The following is a 26,121-nucleotide window of genomic DNA, read 5'->3' on the forward strand; positions in this document are numbered from 1 at the left end:
TCAAACAACAAGGGATTATAACATTAAAATCATAACATTATCAAAATTTACAACAAGATTGCCACAATAACAACATTAAAATCATAACATTATCAAATTTACAACAAGATTGCCACAAACTCCTAACAAATCACTTCAAAGTGAACCTGACGAATCTGGACTGGAAGTCCAGACTTTTTGGGATGGACGTTTCTCATAGTGCACACCAAGATTGGCACAATCTCTCCTAATGAATCATTTTAAAGTGAATGTGTCAATCTTGAGGAAAATGTCTCCCTATACAGGAAGGAAAGTCATCTCCCCTGCACCCTAGTACGTCGCCTTCCAGAAAGGGATGTTATGTATTCAACCACCTTCAGAACAAATTAATCGTGTTAGGCAGAAAAAAAAGCGATTTGGCTTCGCAAAATGAGGATTAGCGAAGCATGCAAATATAAATGTGCAGGGAAGAAGATTTTACTTAGCGAATCGATGCTTTCGCGAAGTCTGAGAGATCTAAAATGTGACGATCTACGTCGCATATTGATGCTTTCGCGAAATCTGCGAGTGAAATCATGAACTTTTCTACTCGCAGACTTCGCGAAATAATCGATTCGCTAAGTAGATCGTCACGTTTCAGGCTCTTTTTCATCGCAGATCTTCGCGAAATCATCGACTACGCGAAATGATTTTCTGGAAAAACGCAGAGAAAACAGTAGATACTTACATTTTCGCATCTTTCACCCTTATAATCGACAATAACAATATGATAAACTGGAAAAAATGATGAAAATAACGTAGAATAACTATTTCTTCGATGGTCACAAGAAGAAAGAAACCAAGGAACAAGCAGGAACGGAAAGATGAAGAACCATGGCTTCGTTTTCTAGGATTAGGAAGATGAAGGATCAAGAGATGAAGAGATGAAGAAGAGAAATACATTGTGATGTGGAGAAATGGTGCAGATTTCGCGCAATTTAAAGGAAGAGAGGAAGATCAAAGGTCTGGAAATCATTTGAGGAAGAACAGCGGGTTCGCGTAACCGGAAAGGAGAAGGGGGAAAATGAAAGGGTAAATGTATTTTGGAAAAGTCACATAAAAATAGTCTAGATATATATAGTAGGTTGAATAAATGAGTTAAATATGTAAATGGATCTCCCATTTGATCCAATTTTATAATTTTCCCGTAACATTTTTGGAGCTTCACGGTAAAAAGGAAGAATGGCCCTGAGGCCATTACAATAGGATGAAATAGTAAAACAAATAAAAAAAAGTAATATTTTATATGAAAAGACAATGGCTCTGGCAAATAGCCGTTAGCTATTAGCTAATAACGGATTACATTAGCTGTTAGCAGATTACCTTTTTGGTTAGCTGATTTGACTACCTGATTGTGTAAACTTATTTGATAAAACTTAACTGATTGCTAATAGTTGTTTGGATAAATGACAAATAAGGACATGCTAAAGTATTTATTTGAGGTTAAAGGGTAAAACTTATAGGTAAAAATATCCTGAAAAAGAGATGGAGCAATAAGCTAATTGAAAAAACTCCTAAAAACGAGCTTTTTAGATCCAATCAACTCTATCAAACCTCTATTTACCAAACATTAGTGTTAGAGGTTTGATTAGTCAAAACCTCTAAAGTGGCTCAAACCTCTAATTTTACCCCCAAAAAGCTCTTTACCAAACAGAGCCAATAACGAAGAAAAAAAAAACTTAACTCAACCAAGTGATCTTTTCTAGGATTCTAACTATAAAATAACAATTTGTCTCTTTGACATGTGAAATAAAGTAAAAATTATGTTTGTAAATATGTAGTTGGGAGTTTAGTTGATATTCTAATTTTTGTTTTTCTGTAGGGTTATTGATGAATCTACTGGGAATCACAAATGGCTTACAATAAAGAAAAATCAAAACATAGGAAATGTTATCCAAAGGATTAAAGTGATGAAAAAAAACTTGCAAGCATATATATAAAAAAGATGGTTGAGAGGAGTCGTAGAAAAAAGTCACCAAATTTTTTATTCTACACAGAATTTTGCTCTCTCTTTCAAAGGATCAAGAATCTGGTTCTATAAAATGCAGGTCTTAAAAAAAATCAACACCGGCATGATTCCAATCTAATAAACCAAGAATGCCATTTTTCTTCGACAAAACCATCATGTATCCAATCTTCATCTTCTTTCTTATTCGACTTAATAAATAAATAAACTGACATATTGTAATACAACATAAACACAGAGAGAGGAATGTGCATACCTTGCTCAAGATTATTTACAACTGCATTTGGATCGGTGAATCTAACGAACAAAGTATGATTTCTCTACGCCTTCAAGTTCAAAGTTCAGGGAGAAAGAAGTTTCAATATTTTGATAATGATATATATTTATAGAATTGTAATATCATTATCACAAATAAATTATATTCAAAGATGTACTGTAAAAAAAAGCACTATCATAATTCATTTTCCTTCATTAAATTGAAACATTTCATCTGGATACTTTCATTAAATTGAAACATTTCATCTGGATACTAATAAAAATTGTGTGGTATTATAATTTTATGTTGGTACCAAAATATGAACTAATTATGTTTGTCTTGTAAAAACAAATGCTCTTGAAAGATGTTTCTCTACCATCAACATTGTGAAGACCAATTTGACAACTAGATGACAGATGATTTTTTAGTTTCTAGGAATCATAATATTTTGCAACATATTTAAAATATAAAAAATCGAAGGTAGGAACGTGGGTTGCAACTTGCAAATGGTGGGTTGAATCAGATTTGGATATAAAATGAAAGAGAAAAATCTTGGCTGGAAAGCGATTGAGATGAGGTCCCCACTCCCACATCAAAGGAATACTTTTATAAATAAAATAAAAATAGAATTTTGACAAAATCCGGCACCGGCATCTGACCGACCGACCACCTTTCCTTTTCTAATCCCTCACCGTCCTTTCCTTTCTCCCCCATTCATTCTTAAATTTTGTTTTCTAAAACAAAAATAATTGTTACCAAAAGCAAAAGCAAAGCCCCACCCCACCCCACCCCACAACACATCCTCAAGAGCAAAAGAGAGAATTTTCGTTTTATTATTGTAAGGAGCATTCTATTGTTCATTCTTCTTCAATTAGGCATGTAACCATTATGATTACTATGACCCACTTAACCTATTTATTTTCAAACTATAAACTCTCTCCTTACAATATTCAAAAGATGCATATGCCACCTTTCCTTTTATAATTATTTTTTCTAATAAAACTCCATCTTAATAAATAAATAATAATGACTCTTCAACTCAGTTCAAACAAACTGATTAATCCTCAACTTTTGAAATATCTCATTAGCTCTCTGAACTTATTTAAAATGATCTATTAATCTCATGAATTTTGATTAACATGATACGCCCTTAAACTTTATCCTCTTATGTTAACACATAATAACACAAGGTTAATCATATTTCATTGAATAAGTTTAAAAAGGTAATGAGACATTTTTAAAATTTAAGAGATAAATCGGTTTTCCTAAACCATGTTCAAAGCGATGATGCAATGTAATAAAAATGAAAAAAACAAAATAAACTGTATGGCATGGGTAGGAGGAATTTAGGCTTAATACATCATAGGTTTCCTGAACTTGGCTCAAAACACCGATCGATTTCCTGTATTTATAAAGTGTCTCGTTAACTTTGTTGAACTTGTTTAAAAAATCTATTGGCTCTTTGAATTTGCTTAAACTAAATACATTTCAATTTGTCTAGATCTTTTGGTTGCTCAACTAGATTGACTTAGGAAGTTAATACTACAACTTTAAACAAGTTCAGAAAGGTAAGAAGACGGTTTTTAAGTTGTGGAGTTCAATAGAATTTTTTTAACCCAATTTGGGGTCATGATGTATTAAGCAAACTTTATTTTCTACTTACCACTCAAGCAATCGAAGTGGCATCATGATGACATGTGATTATGGGTGGGGCCACAGGAGGGTTCATGTAGTGCCAGGTCAGCATGAGCATAAAGTTTGACTTGAGGGTGGGGGCGGGAGGGAGAGGTGAAAGGTGGTGGCAGACTGCTTTTGAGTTTCTTTTTTACCATTCTTCTTTTTTTGCTTTCATCTTCTTTATTCCAACACTCTAAACAACAGACATCCTCCCATTCCAAAGTTCTTCTTTCTCTATGCTCTGCTCTGCAACAAACTATTGATTTTTAGGATCCGATCTTCATGATCCTATAGCTTCTCAATATGGTATTATTCTTTGTAAACCATCTCTCTTCTTCTTCTGCTGCTTCTCTTCAATATACAAACATAATAATTCAAATATATCTCTTCTTTTCATCTGATGATTCAGGCAACTCCGGTAAACATCCTAGTTGGATCACATGTCTGGGCAGAGGATCCTGAAGATGCATGGATTGATGGACAAGTCTCGCAAATCCATGCCACAAAAGCCACCATCATAGCTACAAATGGAAAAACTGTAAATCAATCCCTTTATTTCAATACCATATTGTTTAAACAGTCTACATGCTCTAAATAAACTACATAAAACCAAATTTAAAGGCTCATACTATCTACACCGGAAATGCATGCATATCACTAGCAATTCACACAATTCTAACAGTTTTTGTAATTGAAAATACTCTATCTAAAACGCAAAGGAATTGCACTATATCAAATAAACCATACAAATTACAAAATGAATATTCCAAAATTCAGTAATCTATAAATACGTGACAAGCACAAACTTTTGAATAGTAGTTTTCCTATCAAAAACCAGCATCTATCAACTTCATTGAAAATAATAGTTATAACAGTTATATCCTACAGCAATCTGTTATGAGAAACAAGTTTGTATCACTCACTCACCCAGCAATTTTTGGTTATTTGTTCATGCTAAAAATGTGAAGTCATTAACTATCTTATTTCTGATGTAATGGTCAAGTTATCTTATTACAGACACCTGTCCAATATGAAAATTGTGCCTGAAATTTATAAGCATTGGCATGCAAATGCAATTGTAACATAAAACTGAATTGCTGCTTCGTGTGCGAACTCCAGATAGTTGCAGATATTTCCAGCATATATCCGAAAGACACAGAAGCACCACCAGCAGGAGTGGATGACATGACTAAACTGTCTTATCTCCACGAACCAGGGGTCTTGTACAACCTTGCTTGTCGGTTTGCTCTCAATGAGATATATGTGAGTGAACATCGACTCGTAATGTCTCATTTAAAAATCAATTTGTCTTTAAAAATACAGACCATAATACTGATAACCAGCCTGAAACAGACTTATACTGGGAACATTCTAATTGCGGTGAATCCTTTCCGGAGACTTCCACATTTGTACGACATTCATATGATGGAGCAGTACAAAGGAGCTCCTTTTGGAGAGCTAAGTCCTCACCTTTTCGCTGTGGCAGACACTTGTTATAGGTAAATAAAGGTTCAAAACCAACTACAGCAACATCAGTGCAAAAATCAAATCTAACATAAGAATTTCATCTGTCAGAGCATTGGTAAACGAACAGGGAAGCCAATCAATTTTGGTAAGCGGAGAGAGTGGAGCTGGTAAAACAGAGACAACAAAGATGCTTATGAGATACCTGGCATTTATGGGGGGCAGATCAGGGACTGAAGGAAGAACTGTAGAACAACAAGTTCTGGAGGTAATTTAAAAAAAAAAATTAACCACATCAACCTTATCAATAGATGATTCAACTTATAGAACCTCAACTTCTACAGTCAAATCCAGTTCTGGAAGCATTTGGGAATGCGAAAACTGTAAAAAACAACAATTCGAGGTAAAACTAGATAATCTTTACTTCCCCCAGTAAATGTCTTTTTCAGAATTGGTTCAAATCACAATCTGAAATTTGAATTGGGCGGTGATACCAGTCGGTTTGGGAAGTTTGTTGAGATACAATTTGACAAGCATGGAAAGATCTCCGGAGCTGCAGTACGAACTTACCTCCTTGAAAGATCCCGTGTTTGCCAAGTTTCTGACCCAGAAAGAAATTATCATTGTTTTTACATGCTTTGTGCAGCACCGCCAGAGGTGATACCATAAATTTTCTTCTACATTAATCAAGTCACACGTAATACTAGTGATGAGAAAACTAGCTCAATGTTCTATTTCAGGAAGTGAAAAAATTCAAGTTAGGGGATCCAAGAAATTTCCGCTACTTAAATCAGTCAAACTGTTATGAAGTTGCCAATGTAGATGATGCCAGAGAGTATTTAGAGACAAGAAATGCAATGGATATTTTAGGGATAAGCCAGGATGACCAGGTATTCATCTTTTACATATGTAGAAACAGATTATTTTAACTGGAGACAGTCAACATCAACTTAGATTGGTTTTTCTCCTGTAGGAAGCGATATTCCGAGTAGTAGCTGCAGTTCTCCATCTTGGAAATATTGATTTCATCAAAGGAAAAGAAGTTGATTCTTCCAAACTTAAGGATGAGAAATCTCGCTACCATCTTCTAACAGCAGCAGAGCTCCTAATGTTAGAACTCTGACCTATTTGATCCACCAAAGCAATATATTCTTTTCTAATTTGAAATGTCTCCATTCAGGTGTGATGAGAAGGCACTAGAAGACTCACTTTGCAAGCGTGTCATAGTGACTCCTGATGGTAACATTACAAAACCTCTGGACCCAGATTCAGCTACCCTTAGTCGCGATGCGTTGGCCAAGACTGTGTATTCTAGGCTGTTTGATTGGTAAGAAAATCAAACTCACTCAAACCGGAATATATTTAGAAACACTAAATTTTACCTTACTACCTAACCCAAATCCTGAGCACAGTAGATGTTCTCACCAAAACATATAGAAGCTACAAGACCATCTAATCTTAAATCACATGCTGAACTTGTATCTTGGAAAAATAAATTCTCATCTCACTAGACACGGACATATCGATGATTGCAGGATTGTTGATAAGATCAACAATTCAATTGGTCAAGATCCCAATGCAACAAGCATAATTGGAGTCCTTGACATTTATGGCTTCGAAAGCTTCAAAATTAATAGGTACTTCTGAATATGTATTTCCAATTTACACATAAATGCTTGAACACTTCTTAACCAGAAGATCTAATGTGTTGTCTTTGGTAGTTTTGAGCAGCTTTGTATCAACCTAACAAACGAAAAGTTGCAGCAACATTTTAACCAGGTAGAGAGAATTTCCTGTGTGTGATTCAGCACTTATATGCAACTATCGTTATATAATAAGATTTTGTTTGCAGCATGTATTTAAGATGGAACAAGAAGAGTACACACGAGATGAAATAAACTGGAGCTACGTTGAATTTGTCGATAACCAGGATGTCCTGGACCTTATTGAGAAGGTATTGTTCAGTGTATATATATATATATATATATATATATAAGCATCATAGCCATGATAATTTAAGTAACAGTTTCCTCTACTTACCTGCAGAAACCCGGCGGTATTATAGCCCTTCTTGATGAGGCTTGGTATGTTGATTTCTACACGTAAAACCATATCTCCTACCCGCAATCACAATGATCTAGCTATCAAATGGCATAAGTAAAAGACAAAAAAAAAAAAACCTTTCATTAGAAGGGATCTATGTAGTAAGCCAAAATTGTTGTAGAGAATAAACATAAAATTGAATTCTTGTACCTTCTCTTTCAACAATAAAACATAAAAAAACAGAGTAGTTTGTGAAATTATTTGGATATTAACACAACAATCTTTCTCATGCAGCATGTTCCCAAAGTCAACTCATGAGACATTTGCGCAGAAGATGTACCAGACATATAAGGGACACAAACGCTTCAGCAAGCCAAAACTTTCTCGAACAAACTTCACAATCAATCATTATGCAGGAGATGTATGATATAATTAGAATTTCATTCTTAATTATCATGCCTAGACAATCTACATTTGTTCCCTTTCATTAATGAGCCATTGTGTTAACAGGTAACGTATCAAGCTGATCAATTTCTTGATAAAAATAAAGATTATGTAGTAGCAGAACATCAAGTCTTACTGGATGCATCCAAGTGCCCCTTCGTTGCTAATCTTTTCCCTCCACTGCCAGAAGAGACTTCAAAGCAATCCAAGTTCTCTTCCATTGGCACACGCTTCAAAGTAAGCTGTATCCCTACAGTAATATCATTCTATAACACATTATTAAGACACTGACTCACTCGTCGCTTCAAATTTCACATCTAGCAACAATTACAATCTTTAATGGAGACACTGAGCACAACAGAGCCTCACTACATCAGATGCGTAAAGCCGAATACAGTTTTAAAGCCGGGAATCTTTGAGAACTACAACGTGCTAAATCAATTACGATGTGGGGTGAGATCAAGTTTTATTGTACCTTATTAGCACTTTAACTCTTGTTTCTTGTAAAACAATGTTTTGAAAACTATATAGCTCTGACAGAGAATAATTTACTGACTGGTATTGTAACAGGGTGTACTGGAGGCCATTAGAATAAGCTGTGCTGGCTATCCAACAAAAAGAACTTTTGATGAGTTCCTTGATCGTTTTGGAATGCTTACTCCTGATATTCCAGAAGGGTACAGATTCTTGTAACATTTTACTTTCTTTTCATCGTGTAATTAACTTGTGGAGTGGGATAGAAAACAGTTATTATATCTATAACTGATACCAGCAAATGAAATTTGAATGTATGCATAATCTCTAAAATTCAGTGTTTTATTTTAATCAGGTCTGATGAAAAATCAGCATGCATAGCCATTTTGGAGAGGATGGGTTTAAAGGGTTATCAGGTATTTTAAATCATGGGAAAGAAAAAATATAACAATTAGTCATATGTTAACTCCTTGAATGCTTGATTCAGATAGGGAAAACAAAAGTGTTCCTCAGAGCTGGGCAGATGGCCGAGTTAGATGCACGAAGAAATGAAGTGTTGGCTAATTCTGCTAGACGAATCCAAAGACAAATAAGAACACATCTAACAAGAAAGGAGTTCATTACCCTGCGAAGGGCTTCAATCAATATGCAGAAACTCTGGAGAGGTTACTGTGAAACAGTTCTACCTTACACCATAATACAAAGGCACATAGACACAGCATATCCAGTAAAGATAATTACATATCACATAGGTCAAGGTGGAGTCAGTTTTGCATGTCATTTTAAGGTGAAAAGCCTAAATTTTTTCCATAAGAGAATAAAACATTAGAGGGTAGAGCACAATATGGAAAACTATTTGCTGGGGAAAGAGCTAGAAGTTTGAGATAACTGATACATATACTATAAGAACTGCTAAACCATCCATTTTTCAGAGCTGAGATGCAATTCTACAGCTTGAAAAGCCCTCACCAATATCAGAAAATTCTTATCAAGTCAGTCACCTACGACCAAACGACCATGACAAATTCAATCATCTTAAATTCTAAATTTAGTACTAACAGCTGGATTTCTGAAATCATTCTAATATATTCAAAGACATGTACAATTCCATGGCTGTGTCTGGATTAGAAGTCACTAACACCAATAATGACATTGTAAATATATGATAGAACTGAACATTATTTGTCTTTTCTCTTACACAGCACAACTTGCACGCCAGCTATATGAAGACATGAGAAAAGAAGCCGCTTCTATTCGTATACAGAAAAATGTACGTGCTCATACAGCAAGAAAATTCTACACTAACTTACAGGCATCAGCAGTAGTAATTCAAACTGGAATGAGAGCAATGGTAGCGCATAAGGAATATAGAGAAAGAAGAAGAACCAAAGCAGCAATTATAATTCAGGTAGTAAAAGTCTATAACTAGGATAGCCAATTCTTTCAGATTTAACAATTTGGCTTATGTCTCAAACATACAGACTCGATGGAGAAGGTTCCAAGCTATTTCTACTTACAAGAAACAGAAGAAAGCAAACCTTACATTACAATGTTCATGGAGAGCAAGGGTGGCAAGGAAGGAACTTAGAAAGCTTAAGATGGTACGTTGACATCCTACAAGTACTTCGTTTAAACTTCCCCATCCCTGTCATTTGTTTCCCCTTGAAGATTCTTAAAAAAATAATTATGATTGAGATTAACTAATAAAACTAATATTTAACAAATACAATAATGCAGGCTGCAAGAGAAACAGGAGCACTCAAAGAAGCCAAGGACAAACTAGAAAAGCGTGTTGAAGAGCTCACATGGCGACTAGAACTTGAAAAGCAATTGAGGGTAAATACAGCGAAAGATATTAAAATTAAATTTGGAAAACACTAATTATACGTCTAACGAGAAAGGGATATTTATATAATGTTACAACATTTAACAGTGATAAGATAAAAACACTAAAGCTGAATGTTGGCATATTCCACGCCTTTGGCACTTGGCAACTAGAATGCCCGACAGTAACTGTTATTTTAGAATTTAAGGATAGGATGACTAAATAGGGACCATTTCTAAACCCCTAATTAAGCTGGCAGACTTAAACCTGTCTAAACAATTTTTTATTGCAGATTGATCTTGAAGGAGCAAAGGGACAAGAAATGGCAAAGCTACAAAATGCATTGCATGAAATGCAAGAACAGCTGGAGAAAGCCCACGGTGCAATCATCCAAGAGAAAGAAGCAGCAAAGCTAGCTATAGAACAGGCCCCACCAGTCATTAAAGAGGTGCCAATTGTAGACAGCAGCAAACTAGAATTGCTAAAGGATCAAAATGAGGAACTTGAGGTAACATCTATTGCAGTTTATTAAGCATTATAACACGACATGCTGGTCCATGTCCATGTATTGTGCTCAACAATTATCACAAGAAAGAAAACCTCAAGAAAGTTAATTTCACAAGTTAGATCACTATAAAAGTAATAATACCCCACAAAACACACCAAAGAGAAGGCTAAGAAAAAAAATCCCGACTGAAATTCCAATTTTGATGAAACCTTTGAATGCGATGTTTTCTCTTTCTTTTTTTCAAATGTTCCATGGTCAATGGTGTTTGTTTGTCATGGTTTACATTCATTATTAGAAGGCATGCTGTACTTTTGTGTTCAAAAAGTCAAAGTTTTAATACTTTAAGATTTGCATATATCCTAGGGTAAATAATTAATTTAAATTTCTCTGACCAAATACGCCATCCTCATATTTTCCAAAAATAATTTTAACATATGGATTTTGGCTTCAACCTATTATAACACCCTTATGTCAACATTTACATATTTCCTATATTAAAAATTTGAACACATGTTTTATTTGGTCAAATAGGGTCAAGACGAGAGCGAGCCTTGGCGCAACGGTAAACGTTGTTGTCGTGTGACCAAGAGGTCACGGGTTCGAGTCTTAGGAGCGGCCTCTTGCCAAATAAATTGGTAGGGGAAGGCTTGCCCCCAGTACACCCTTGTGGTGGGACCCCTCCCCGGACCCTTTAAATAGGGTCAAGACACTACATAATACCTAGTGAGGCACTCATCAATGAGTTTAAATCTCATTTATTTGGAGAGAAAGAAATAAACCGTTGATGAGTTGGGAAGAAAGAGATGTAATTCTTTTGTATTAAATGGATATCATGTATTTAAACTTAGGCTTAATGCTTCTCCAGCCCCCTTAACTTGTCTAACTTGGTCATTTTACCCCTCCAACTCATCGAATGTCCTATTTACCCCCTTAACTCCATAAAAATGGTATTTCTCACCCCCTTAACTTGTCCAAATTTGTCATTTTACCCCTTCTCAACTCATCGAATATCCTATTTACCCCCTTAACTCCATAAAAGTGGTATTTCTCACCACTTATGATCATATTTACCCTCTTAACTCCATAAAAATGGTATTTCTTATCCCTTTATATTAGTCAAAAAAGTTGAAAAGAGAAAGAACGAATAAAAGATACAAATAACAAGAACATTAATATAAACAAGTTAAATACATTATATGTAGGGATAATGTACCAAAATAGGCCTATGATTTTTGAGGAAGTATCAATTTAGGTTCCACTTACAAAATTACATAAATATAGGTTTAACGTTTAAAAAAGTTATCAATTTAGGCTTCGATAACAGATTGTAAGGGGGTGAAAAATACCACTTTTATGGAGTTAAGGGGGTAAATAGAACATTCTATGAGATGGGGGGATAAATGGACAAGTTGAGGGAGTGTGAAATACCACTTTTATGGAGTTAAGGGGGTAAATAGAACATTCGATAAGTTGAGGGGGTAAAATGACCAATTTGGACAAGTTAAGGGGGCTGGGGAAGCATTAGGCCTTAAACTTAATAATAAGAATGCAATTGGTGTTTCACAATGCAGCGACTCCAATGACCATAAAGTATTTTTAATGGAGATAATATATAAACTAACAGAAGGATGTTATAGTAGGGGTCAAAACCAAAATACAGAGATGTTAAAATTATCTTTAAAAATACAATGGCCACTAGTGTATTTATTTAATCAAATCTTAGAGATGTTTAAATCATTTACCCTACATTGTATTACTTTTGTGTTCACAGGCCAAAGTTTTGAAACATGAATTTGTATATAATTTATTACCAAACTCCTATGATTTTATAATAAACTGTATTGTAATTGATGTGCACAAGTCTCCCATGAAATCAGCAACATAACCATCGTTCATTCAAAATCACCTTCTAGGAAATAAAACTTAATGCAGCTGTTTGATACCTACTGCCGTCACAAAAGTATACAACCTAGAATAATGAATTTAAAGCCATACTCTTGTCAGTTAACATGACTATATAGGTGCCAAATGGTCCAAACCATCAATTAGTCAAAAGAGGAAAGGGATTCACTCAGCACAATTGCACACAAGTGGAACATGGTAGAATGCATGCATACATGCTAAAATTGTTTTGTTTACAGAAGATTTTATGTTTACCATAACTATTAGGATAAACTAAAAGAGATGAAGAAGAAAATGGAAGAATTTGAGGAGAAATGTGGTGAACTAGAAACAGAGAACAAAGCAAGAGTAAAGGAGGCAGAAGAAGCACACTTGAAAGCAATGGAACTCCAAGATACCATTGAAAGGTAACTATATTTAGCATTGTCACATAAGCACTTCGATAATCAGCTACAATTGCCTGACAATTTTGATGGTTATCAGGTTAGAAGTGAATTTGTCCAACCTCGAATCTGAGAATCAGGTGCTGCGACAGCAGGCTGTGGCTGAATCAACAAATGAAGACCTCTCTGAAGAATTAAATGTGTAAGAATCAAGGAACTTATTACACTTCCTTCCCTTTTCTAATTTTCGATTTGATGGGTTCATGGAAATGCATCTATTTAGTAGAATTTCACAACAAGATTCAAGGAAAGATTATTTCCTTACGGAGCATAGACAAATATTTTCAGCAGCATACAAACATTTTAGGGTTTAGGGGGTCTAGAAACATGTACTCGTAGTATAACAAAGATTGGTTATTCAACAAAAATTATAAGAAAGCAAAATAAGGTAGTGAATAGATTAGTTTGCTTGCAAAAATCTACCACTAAGAAAATGTTATTAGCCTCCTACAGCTTCTCACAGATCTACAGCATTACTTTCACATGCTAAAAATCATTTACTTTACTCACTCGCCATTCCACAAAGGCTTGTTCAACAGATTAGCTATTCAAAGTCCTTGACAGTCACAAGTCTTTTGAAAAAATAAAATCAGTAGAAAATAAATATATAAGAACATGAATAGACTGTCCTAGCAAATTAGAATCAACAAATATAGGGAAAAGAAACAATATTGAGAAACAAAAGTTGTATCTTCCAGTCATGCAAAATAACACCTAAAGCCACTCCTTTGTAAGTCTAAATTGGCATGGGATTCTCATCTTGCAAATGCTTCTGAACTCCACAGCTAAAACATGATTCTAAAAAAATTTGACACTCTTTCAATTAAGTGGCACTGGGAAAATATATAAGTGTACTACATTTTTCCTAAAGAACAACAAATAGAGAATTCAAAAGGGCCAACACACCTCTTCATGTAAAAAAAAAGGCAAAATGCAAACAGGATACTTTCCAACGTAACTTTTTTCTGCCTCCTTTTTATGCATGTCTTCAGTATCCATTTATGGAAAATTCCTAACCAAATAAGACACCTTAGTTTAAGTGGCACATAACTTAATAACTATTGGTTGCATATGATCCGAAGCTTTGAGATGTTACTCATGGTAATTTTTCTATCTAGAGAAAAAGGTCTCAAATTCTTTTTGACAATGTCCAACTACAACAAAGTTCTTCAACGGCTTGAAATTCATCAATAAAGTATTAGAATCATGTGATTACATGAGGATTAGAGTCTAGCAATCAAGTTGGCTTCCATTAAAACAACAGAGTGATTTTTCTTGGATCGTTTACTTGGGAATAAATTACACTGGTTTCCATTAAATGAAACAATGCCTTGATACTTCTGTTTACTGCACAGTTGAAACAAATTAATCTCCTGTCATGTTAAATGCTCAATTTTACCATCCACACTCCTAAACAACCTCATAATCGCTGATGTAGGGTCCTAAAGTTACCAATTATATCATTCTCTGCTGTCTAAATTTTGTTGCTTGAATTAAATTCCCTATCTTGTCCAATCTTTCAACAACATTCTTACTTATCAGCTCTGATCTTAATAACCCCACATTTAATATCACAGCTCAAGAACCTACAGGCACCCAGTTTTATGCTATGCTGCATATGCATGGCCAGTGAATAACTTTGTTTGCTTGGACAAAATAAATATGTCTGCCAGAATAAAGCAATTTAAAATCCTCATCCACAACCCAGCAGAACCGAATTGAGCTGGTAAAAAAAAATTTGAATTTGCAAATGGCAAAGACCAAAGCTAGAAGCATGGAGCTGAAAACAGTTATTTGACACAAATTTGAAATCTGAATATACAATGTGCAGCCTCAAGCATAAGATTAAAGAGTTAGAGTCAGAGAATGACTTACTCCGGCAAAGACCAGCTATTACAGAGCAGACAATGACTCCAATAAAATATTTGTCTCAAGTCAAGGTATACTCCCCTGTACAGTTTGTTTATGGGCAGTTATCTCATGATATGTCACTAACCTCTATGGCATGCAGGACTATGACAATGGACACCAAATAGAAGAAGAGCCTCAAATAACTAAAGTACTGCAAACCTCATTTTGTACATATTTGTATGAACTAACAATTAGAAACTAATTAAAGATTATCTGTAAATCTTATGAGTGAATCTTCTTTCCAGGAGCCAGAACCTCTTGTCTCCCTCCTAACTAAACAAAGATCACTAACAGACAGGCAGCAGGTGACATTATCTGAACTCTTGCAAATACAAATAGAATAAGTCAAAATTTGTAAGCTGACTTCTTCCATGAAGTCACTGATGGTATAATCTAATATTACCTACATTGACACAGGAAAGTCAAGACATACTCATCAAGTGTCTTATAGACGATAAGCAATTTGACAAGAACAGACCCACTGCAGCCTGCATTGTGTACAAAGCACTTCTTCAATGGAGATCCTTTGAAGCAGAGAAGACCAACATATTTGATAGGATCATTCACACAATCAGAACATGTATAGAGGTACAGTCCTTCAAGCAATATAACGATATTGACATGGAGTAAGCGTGAAGCACAACCTAGTGCAATAATAAGGGAGCTCCAACGTGAATTCGTGACACTTGGTTTGAATTGATTCAATTTGGCTTGATTGAATCACTGAGAAGCATACTTACAAGATTGATAATCCGCTTTATAACTAGTTCCCTTAAGTTGCTCATTAATTACTGATTGAAAGAATGTGTTAGACTTAAGTGTTAGAGTTTGCAGGGGCTGCTTCTCTTTTTTAATAGAAAAAAAAGAGCAGTTACCCAATCACGGTTCTTTTTTTTTTTTTTATTCCCCAGATGTGCAACTCCAAGTTAGGAAGGGGCTGCATCCTCTATGGAAATCATAATCAGCCTCTTTAAATTGCAAATTTTTATATCAGAAACCCGTATAATTTATTCTATTAGTTTTAAGATCAGTAACTAATCGAAGTTGAAGGGCTTGATAATATGGAACTGATCAGCATATAATCTTTTAGTTGATTTGAGCTTTCTCTAGAAAATTTGAAGAACTACCCCTGAACAAGTTAAAAACCAGCTGAGCCATTTTCGATGCCTTTATACAACTGCATTTTTTTCCGATAGACGCCAAAGTTGTGTTGCTGATTTTTACTGTTCTTGAAGGAGCAAGATAATATATGCAACCTAGCATATTGGCTCTCAACAACTTCTACCCTTTTGTGTCTTCTCCAAAGTACAATTAAGGTGAACAACACTCAGAATGCACAACGGAACCGAGCATCCCCTGCCACCTTATTTGGTAGAATAGCACAAGTAAGTTCTATCTATTGAATTTATTGCTACATAATGCTTCATGGTTAAAGTCACAATGCTAAAATGTAAAATATTAGGGATTCCGACCATCTTCAGTGGTTATGGGAACGTCAAGTGGTTACAGTGGAATGGTAGGAAACCAGAATGAGCAACTAAAAGTCGACGCCAAGTATCCAGCACTACTATTTAAGCAGCATCTAACTGCCTATGTGGAGAAAATATATGGGCTGATTCGTGATAATATCAAGAAAGAGATAAGTCCATTCTTGAATTTGTGCATACAGGTAAGAACATATAATAAGCACAGATTCGTAGAAACAGAATCCCACAAAGCAAAGGCTTTTGCACTCACAGTAACATTGGCAATTACCATGAACAGGCGCCAAGACCAATCAGAGTTAGATCAGTAAGAGGGTCCTCCAAAAATATGCACTCAAATATTGTCGCAAGACAACAAGCATCAAATATACACTGGCAAAGCATTGCAAATAAGCTAGATGGTATCTTGAGCATAATGTCAGATAATAACGTAAGCAAATATATTATATACCATCTTCCCAATCATTATGTGCAAGCGGATAGTTTCCTTTGTCTTTCAACTAAATTTTGGCTAGCTTTCAGGTCCCTCCTATGTTTACAAGGAAAATTTTTGGTCAGGTTTTCTCATTCATAAATGTTCAACTCTTCAACAGGTAGGAAGTTCATCCACTCTGAGCTTACATTTAATAAAAATTATTCCCTCATAGTAAACCGTCATTCTTGCTCTAACAGCTTATTGCTTCGACGTGAGTGCTGCTCATTTAGCAATGGAGAATATGTAAAGACTGGTTTGCACGAATTGGAGCAATGGTGCACTAAAGCATCAGAGCAGGTAAGCTAAAACCGATCCTTATACATGCAAAACAGAAAATATTAATTGGTCCATTATTTCACAGTTTGCAGGATCATCTTGGAAGGAACTCCAACACATAAGGCAAGCAGTAGGATTTCTGGTAAAATTTCTTGAACCTGGACCTCCAACCAATATAATGATTTTAAGTTTGGAATCCAGAATGTAATAAGATTATATGGTGCACTTATATAGGTTCTGCATCAAAAAGCTCAAAAATCTTTGGACGAGATCACGAATGAACTCTGCCCGGTAAACAACTCTGTTCCATTGTTTAAAGCCACTTCAAAACTGAAATTACTGTGTGAAAGAAAGCAAGTAAAAGAAAAGAAAAAATTTGTATTGTCACTCAAAATGAATTCAAATCTAAATGCTAAATGTACTTGATTAAGCTGAATTCCAGGCAGAACTAGAAAAGGCATTCTCTCCCGTTTACCCCTTGTATAGTAAAGCAAAGCAACAAAAGAGTAAAAGCTAAAACAATTGAAGACTCTTCCATTTGACTGATGATATTACTGTTTCCTTTTCCAAATATACATCTGCTTCACAGATATTGAGCCTTCCCCAAATATATCGCATTGGGACTATGTTCTGGGATGACAAATATGGAACGCAGGGATTATCACCAGAAGTAAGAAATCTATACACGATTGATCAATTTTCAATAATGTTACATTACTCCACTCCCTGCAGAATTGAAGATTCTGTTTGAAAAACTATTCAACTTTGAAATAAACAGGTGATCAGCAAGATGAGAACACTAATGGCTGAAGATTCCATAAACATGCCGAACAATTATTCTTTCTTGCTCGAGGTTGATTCAAGGTAATAATTACTGTCCACAGAGTTTATATAGTCATTATTAACATGCTTCTTGTAGTAAACGTATTCAAAATGACTACAGCGTACCTTTTTCAATGGAAGAGATGTTCCGATCGTTCTCCAGTATCAGCGTATCGGACGTGGATCCACCGCCGTTACTCCGTCAAAGATCAGATTTTCATTTCCTATTGCAAACAACAGAATGTCTTTAATTTTGCAGAAACCAGCTATTTGATTGGTTTGATCCGTAAGGAATATAAAGCGAGTGATTGTTCAAAACTGCGAGTCTTCTTTCTATAATTTTGTTCAACGCTTCTTTCTTTCTTCTTTTGATAAAAAATTTGTTCAATTTTTCAATTCCATTCATTGTGTTACCAATTTTTTCTATTAATTATGTAATGTATAGAATTGGATAATTTATCTTTTTCGTATTGAAGGAGAAATTTATATGTGTATTCCAACGTTTCTAATTGAGTATTATATAGCCTATTTATGGTATTTTTACGGATAAGTGTAAAAATATTCTTAATTTTAATGTCTTAAGATAATATAATTTTACTTTTAATGTTGTGATCAAGAACAATTTACTTTAACGCTTGTATGAATTTTAGATATCATTAAACAAAAATATTATTCGTGTATCATGTATTATTGTTGGTTCTAATTTGGTGATTAATATTTTTAAATTTGATAAAATATTTGGATTTTTTTTAATTCATATGGAACTAACAGTATAATCTTTTAACTTTTTTAAAAAAAAAAAATTCATATGATACATATATTTATAATTTGTTGATGATTAGTAATAAAATTGTATATATACATTGGGAATTAAAAGATTCATGATTGAGAGATATAGTTTGATGAATTATTTCTCAAATTGATATATTTGTCAATATTAAAAGTAAAATTGATCCTTTTTTTTAACTAAAATTGATCTTTATTGCTAATTTTAAAAAATAAAATTACATCATTTTAAATTTTAAAGATAAAATTATCTTTGACTATCAAAATTAATAGATTTTTTCATTTTATCCCTATTTTTATCTATAGTTGGAAAAATATAATGTATTACTATTATCAAACCATTCAAGCATTGGATATTGGTTAATTAAGGTTGATTCAACTCTTATTAGATAAAATTGAAAATTAAATGATAAAAAAAGTAAATTTTAAATTTTAAATGTTAAATGTTAAAATGATAGCTTAATACATTTCTGAATTCTGTAAGTTGTCTAAAAATTGCAACTGACTTCCTAAATTCTAAAGGCATTACAATTAATCTCTTAATTTGCTTATTTAGAACAAATAATCTCTCAAATGCTATATTGTAGTGCGTGATTGGTAGCACGTGATAATAGAGGGGTTAGTTGTAACGTTTTTAAGTTCCAATTTAGAGTTCGAAAAAAAGAAATTATGTGAAAATAGTACTTTAAATATGTGGGTTATAAGGTGAAATTGTAAAAGAAACATTTACATATCAGTAACTCGTGTAGGGATCCTCTAGAGTTGAAAAGCCTCTAGAGTTTGTGGAGTTGTAATCTCAACTATTAATTGCAATATTAATGGATGAGATTTAATTGATAAATTAAAATATTTAATTAGTCATTTATTGATCAATCAAATCTCATCAATTCATTTTGTAATTAATGGTTGAGATGCCTATAACTCCACCAACTCTAGAGGATTTCAACTATAGAGAATCTCTAGCCCAGTAACTCGAACTGATTTAAAGCAATTTAGAACTAGGGTTTTTGAAGATCGTTTCAAATTGGGGAAGGAAAACAAATTAGGGGAGGGATTTGGGTATATGGATGATTTTGGAAGGGAAATGGGATATTTATAGGTATCTCAATTTTTTTGGGGTGAAAATATCTTTTGCCATGTCACCCCAATCCATGGAGTTAACAAGTTTTCCTTGATTTATGTAACGGACAAAATCACAGTCCTCGTCTGAAAAAAAAAATTAAGTACCGATTTGACAAAAAAAAATGAAAGTACATGGGTTTTTCTTAGACTTTACCCTAAAAAAAGGATGAGCTTAATACATTAGTAGCCCCTTGAACTTGGGTTAAAAAAACCGATTGGCTCCCTGAACTCACAAAGTGTCTCATTAGCTTCATAAACTTATTTAAAATGACTTATTAGCCACCTAATTTGTTTAAAGTAGAAATGTTCATGGGTCAAGCTCAAACTAGGGTTAGTGTGCTTTTGTCTAAAAATGTTCAGCTCAAACCCAGCTTAGCTCGCTATTAATTTAGACGGACACATGCTCAAAATCCAAATCTCAAATCTAGGACGGGCTGGCTTGTGCTATTTTTATAAATCTCAAACTCATCCATAAAATAGGTAGGGTTTAACGGAGCTGTCTAGTCTGGGCCTAAGATCAATTTTTCTTGTCCAAACTCGACTCAAGGGACACTGGCATGGGTGGGCCAAGTGAGTTCCCGGGCCTGTGAACATATCTAGTTTATAGTGATCTATTGCTCCTCTAATTTGCTTAAAGTGATATATATTTCAATTTGTCCTAATCCAATCTTGTTCTGTCATGTGGACTTAAGGGGTTAGTTATGTCATTTTAAAGAAGTGAAGGGAACTAATGAGCCACTTTGTAAGTTCAGGAAGTCAATTGATTTTTTTTTGTCCAATTCAGGGACTCGTGATGTATTAAGCCAAAAATATGTGAAACAAAATCTATAAATTAGTTTAGTATAAACAGTTAATCATTCTAATTTTTTTTGCTATTATAATTAAAACATTTATAATGGTAAATTTACATGGTATACATGGATTAATATATTTTTGTATGACCATAAAATTATATAACTACTAGTCGAAAACCCGTGCGATGCACGGGACATGAAACTTTTATATAATTTAGATAAATAAATAAATTGACATATTTACTTTTAAATAATTTTATATCATGCTTTGAAAAAAAATTATATTATATATATTTGAAATTAATATATATATTTTTAATGATAATTCAAATTAAATTAATTTTAAAAATAATTGACTACTTTTTTATAGAATTTTAACTAAAGATGAATGATTTATTTATTTTTACAAAATTCAATGATTTATAATTTTTAGGAATTTTAATACATTTTCATATTCCAAATATTTTGTGAAACAATAATAATAAAATAACATATTAATTAAGAAATATATTAGAATATAATAAAAAACCAAAAATTGAATTAAACTATAATTAAAATTAAATATTATATTTACGATACAAAAGAATTACAATATAGGTTAAACAAAAATTGAATTAAACTACAATTAAAATTAAATATTATATCTACGATACAAAAGAATTACAATCTATGTTAAAATGGAAGCAACATCAATATATTATTCTATAAACTATTACAATCAATACTTTTCTAATGCTACATATGAAGAAACTTTATCAATTCAATATGTTACATATAAAAAAATAAAATTCGTAAGAATTAGTCACAAATTCATCTTAATGATAATTATTTTGGTTGATGAAATTTCATGATCACCAAGTATTCGAATTCAATTATTCATTCTGCTACAATAAATTGAATCAGTTTAAGATGATGATTTCTCCTATTTTCATCTCGTAATATCTCATCAAGACATTCGATCAATTTGTTCTTCATTCTTTCACTGTATAGAATATCAGCCATACTCGCAGATACCACTTATTTGACTTCATTAATATTTTCTAATAATTATATATTCTTGAATTTTGTAAGTAAGAAAAACAAACAAAAAATTGAAAAAAAAAATGAAGGGACGAAAAAGATAATTATGAGAGAACCATCTTCCTATCGGGTTTTTTTTTTTTTAAATAAGAGAGAATGTCGAGACATAAGCGTATAAAGAGGAGAATGGAAATATTTTTTGCCCATTAATTAAACATTTTATTTTTTCTTAATGAAGTATTAAGTCCATAAATTAATTTTAGTTAAATAGAATTAAATCGCAATTGTAACCACTCAGTACAAAAAAAAAAACGTTTTATAATTAATATGTGAAATTAATTATATTAATTAGAATCATTGTGCTCAACATTTGAGAATTTGAAGAGATTCAAATAATAATATTTTCTTAATTAATATTTTTCAATAATTTGTCCTATGATCATATTTCATTTTCATCTGCTAAAAACTCTTGAAATACTAACAATTTTGTACGAACCATAATATAATAGTTAAAAATTATATAAACCAATGTTGCAAAAACAATTACCTCAATATCCATAATTAATGTACATTTTTAGGATTTTGAGCATCAAAATTTATTTTTATTTACCTTGATTTTGAATTCGTATCTAGCATAATCCACATTCTTCAAGAATAAACATCTTATCAAGCGTATTAGACGCTTACAATCTCCTTGTCTAGAAAATTGGGAAAAAATAACTTTTTTATAATAATAATAATAATAATAATACAACATAATTTATATTGAAATAAACTTCATTGTAAGTATAATATTCCAATATCTCTTTAATATTTTATTTAATATGTCTCAAACTTCAATGAACAACTATCGTGTGAAACTTTATATCTATTTGTACCAAAATGCATAAAAATAAAAAATACAATCCATATCAATTAGCTAAACTCAAACTAAAAAAATGAGTGGATTTCAACATGTTCCGAATTAGAAAAATTAATCTAACTTCAATTAAAACTAAAAATTGAGTTCATAAAAAGCCGAAAATCTAAATTTTAGTTCGAGTTAACAATCAAAACGATAAAACCTAGGAATATATACTAAAAAAGAATGCAAATATACAAAATCTTTATTTTAGTCATTTTAAAAAATAAATAAATAAATAAAAACATGGATAAGGTAGCGAGAAGTATAGAATCTGGATAACGACATAAATGGAATTTCATCTCTGAAAGATGAAACTATAACAACAATTGTTTAATAAAAATAAAACAACAACACAATTGAGAAAGCTAAAAATTGAGTTCATATAAAGCCGAAAATCTAAATTTTAGTTAAGAGTTAGTAATCGAAACGATAACACCTAGCAACATATACTAAAAAAGAATACAAATTTACAAAATCTTTATTTTAGTCATTTTGAAAAAAAAAAGACAAATAAAAAAGAAAACATGGATAAGGTACCGAGAGGTATGGAACCTGGGTAACGACAGAAATGGAATTTCATCTCTGAAAAATGAAACTATAACAACTATTGTTTAATAAAAAGAAAACAACAACACAATTGAGAACCAAAATAACTACAATATATGAAAAAAAAAATCGAATAATTATCTTGAGAAACATAAGAATTTCTTGTAATTTTTGACACTTTTGTGTTTTCCGGTTTTAGTTGTTCATGCATCTTCTATTTCTGTCGAATTTCTTCAATTGAAGCTATCAGTTTGGAAAAAAAAAAGACAAATAAAAAAGAAAATATGGATAAGATAGCGAGAGGTATAGAACCTGAGTAACAACAGAAATGAATCTGAAAGATGAAACTATAACAACTATTGTTTAATAAAAATAAAACAACAACATAATTGAGAATAAAATAACTACTATGAAAAAAATCGAATATTTACCTTCAGAAATATAATACTATCTATCGTGACCAATGAATATAATGGTGGAATACTATCTATCATGCTTTATATAGAAGTTTATTTGTGACTTTTGGATTTCCTTTGCTTTGTGTTTTTTCATCTTCCCGTAACTCTTGCTTTCTTTTATTATTTTAATTAATAGGCTAGTAATTATTTAATATATTATAAATATAAATTTTTTATTTTAATTAATTAAATATTTATTTTTAATTAAATAAATATTTTTAATCTGATTTTTTACTACGTTGACAACTCATCAAAAAAGGGCAAATTATTATAAGCACCGGGTTCTCCATGTCAAATGGAGGACCTTCCATTCATATTTTGACACGTGTAACATGGACCCACGTATATTATAAGAGGCCCCACTATTTTAATTATTACGTGGGGTCACAATACACGTGTCCAAATGTGAATTGGGGGTCCTCCGAGTGACATGGAAGACCCGGTGCTTAATATAAGAACTCCATCAAAAAGACCTTTAAAACACTTCTTCTCATTTCTCTCTGCTTCCGTAATTATATATAGTATAGATTAGTTTTGTAATGATATTAATTAAATTTTATAACTAGTAATGGATGTTTATTCTTTAAAATAATGTATCTGTTTATTTTTAAATTTCAGGTATTTATATATAACAAAAAATGGTGAAGGATATACATGAGTGAGGATTTTTTTTTTGTTATTTGTAATTTTCTCAAAAATTACATGCAACGCATTGTTTTGGAAAGACGAGGTTTTTTTTTTTTAATAATAATGCTAATATTTCATTAAGTAGTAAAATCGCAAGTACAAGATCAGACCAGTAAGGCATAAAACCTCACATACATATAGACTAAGCCTAATACATAGTCCACTAGGGCAAGAAAATGACTATTAAAAGCAAAAAGGGCCATCAAAGGCACATCAAAAATAAACAACAGTTGAAACATATATTTATCATAACTCCAAATGCGCCGTAAAGCAAGTGTAGACCAATCTTCAACCTTTGAACTATTCTGAACCTTCGGATCTAAGTCCTTTCTTATGCAACCACGTAGATCCAGTGATCTACGGATAAGATCTACCGTTTCTGCCCTTGCTAAAACAGAAAAAGTTACAAAAATAAAGATTGAAGCCACCAGATGCAATAACAACGGATCTAGAGATCTGATAAGATATAGGAGCCAACTAACAAAACCAACACAAACAAGAAGAAAAACAACTACAAAGACGAAAACAAAGAAAAAATAAAACGGTGGGAGCTTCCTTCTTCCCCCTCAACTAGACTGCAGCAAAGAAGAAGAGGGCCAGCAGAAGATCGGCAGGTTGAGCTGGGGCAAAGAAGAAAAAAAGAAAGAAGAAAGCAGAGGGAGGCGGAAGGATATGTAAATCTTAGAGAGAAGGCAGAGCTTCTCTCTCTAGGAGCTTTTTCTTTCCTCCATCACTCCCGATTTTTGGAAAGACGAGGTTGACTTGCGCATTTTTTTAGTATTCCACTCGCTTTGTGGTTGTTGTGATTGAAAGTGTTTTTGTTTTTGACAAAGTAAGTTTTACTTTGTTTTTTTCACCATAGAATGATGAAGTATAAAATTCATCTAATGGTAAAAATACATAAAATAAGGCTTATTTTGTCAAAAATAAATTAAACATAACCTAGATGACCACGTGAATTTGGTCATTCACCGTTAGATGTAGGCTGATTAAATCTAGGTCTTAGGATGCTTTGAATCTCCACCTTAGAATTTTAATCAGTCTATATCTAACGGTGAATGATCAAGCTTACCGTGGTCATTAGGATCCATATGAACACTACTGAACCTATATATAACAAAAACCAGTGTTCTAAAAATCGGCCAAGGCGGCCGCCTAGGCGGGGATTTTTAGAACACCATCTCGATTTTCACTAATCAGGTGGTATAAATCGGTTGACCGATTTTTGGCCGCCTAGACGGTCTCAGGCGGCTCCTAGGCGGTCCCAGGCGGTCCTAGACGGCTCTCAGACGGCCTTTTTGAAAAAATTGGTCCTTAAATTTTATGTCAACTTTTTTAATTTTAAAAAAATATTAAATAACAAAAAAATAAAAATAAAACCTTAAACTATTAAATTTATTTTTAAGAATATTTATTTTATTTTATTTTGACACATTTTATTATAAATATTATTTTATTGATCTATTTGTTATTTTTTTTAAGGACATTAATATAAATAATATTAAAATATGTATGTTTTTCTATCCTAAATATTTTATATCATTATTTTTACATAATATAATTCATATATTAATGGTATTTTATATAATACTTTATTTAATAAAAAATACAAATCCGATTAATCGCCGATTAATCACAGATTAATCAGTAAGGGTCCTCTCTGCCCGATTAGCGCCTAACCTTTTTTAAAACCTTGACAAAAACAAATGATTATTCAATAAATGAATGTGTTATATATAATCATTAAATAGCCCACAAACAATATTTTTTTACAGGATAAACAATATCTTTTTGAAGACAAAATGTTTAATCATTT

General features: G+C 32.6%; 1 protein-coding gene and 1 long non-coding RNA gene across 2 annotated transcripts; one reads left to right on the forward strand and one right to left on the reverse strand.

The window, feature by feature from the left end:
* Positions 1-18,255, reverse strand: LOC136232703 (uncharacterized). The gene is made up of 5 exons (XR_010690576.1): positions 18,115-18,255; positions 7,422-7,522; positions 3,904-4,438; positions 2,241-2,310; positions 1-353 (listed from the first exon to the last, which is right to left on the reverse strand). It is a non-coding gene; the product is annotated as an uncharacterized lncRNA (long non-coding RNA).
* LOC136232702 (myosin-12) lies at positions 4,308-18,482 on the forward strand. The gene is made up of 39 exons (XM_066022068.1): positions 4,308-4,455; positions 5,037-5,180; positions 5,271-5,416; positions 5,493-5,649; positions 5,726-5,784; positions 5,879-6,038; positions 6,122-6,271; positions 6,355-6,491; positions 6,562-6,708; positions 6,917-7,018; positions 7,103-7,160; positions 7,234-7,335; positions 7,428-7,465; positions 7,719-7,845; positions 7,935-8,105; positions 8,190-8,321; positions 8,439-8,545; positions 8,698-8,758; positions 8,830-9,007; positions 9,545-9,750; positions 9,824-9,943; positions 10,080-10,178; positions 10,460-10,675; positions 12,845-12,984; positions 13,061-13,162; positions 14,852-14,960; positions 15,032-15,079; positions 15,177-15,236; positions 15,349-15,519; positions 16,167-16,316; positions 16,394-16,600; positions 16,696-16,845; positions 16,938-17,008; positions 17,088-17,187; positions 17,252-17,308; positions 17,401-17,457; positions 17,756-17,836; positions 17,945-18,030; positions 18,110-18,482. The coding sequence occupies exons 1-39, from the start codon at positions 4,318-4,320 to the stop codon at positions 18,237-18,239; spliced, it is 4,674 nt and encodes a 1,557-aa protein (XP_065878140.1). The 5' UTR covers positions 4,308-4,317; the 3' UTR covers positions 18,240-18,482.
* Positions 18,483-26,121: the final 7,639 nt, after the last annotated feature.

Source organism: Euphorbia lathyris, chromosome 6, assembly GCF_963576675.1.
Source record: "Euphorbia lathyris chromosome 6, ddEupLath1.1, whole genome shotgun sequence".
Lineage (NCBI taxonomy): Eukaryota > Viridiplantae > Streptophyta > Magnoliopsida > Malpighiales > Euphorbiaceae > Euphorbia > Euphorbia lathyris.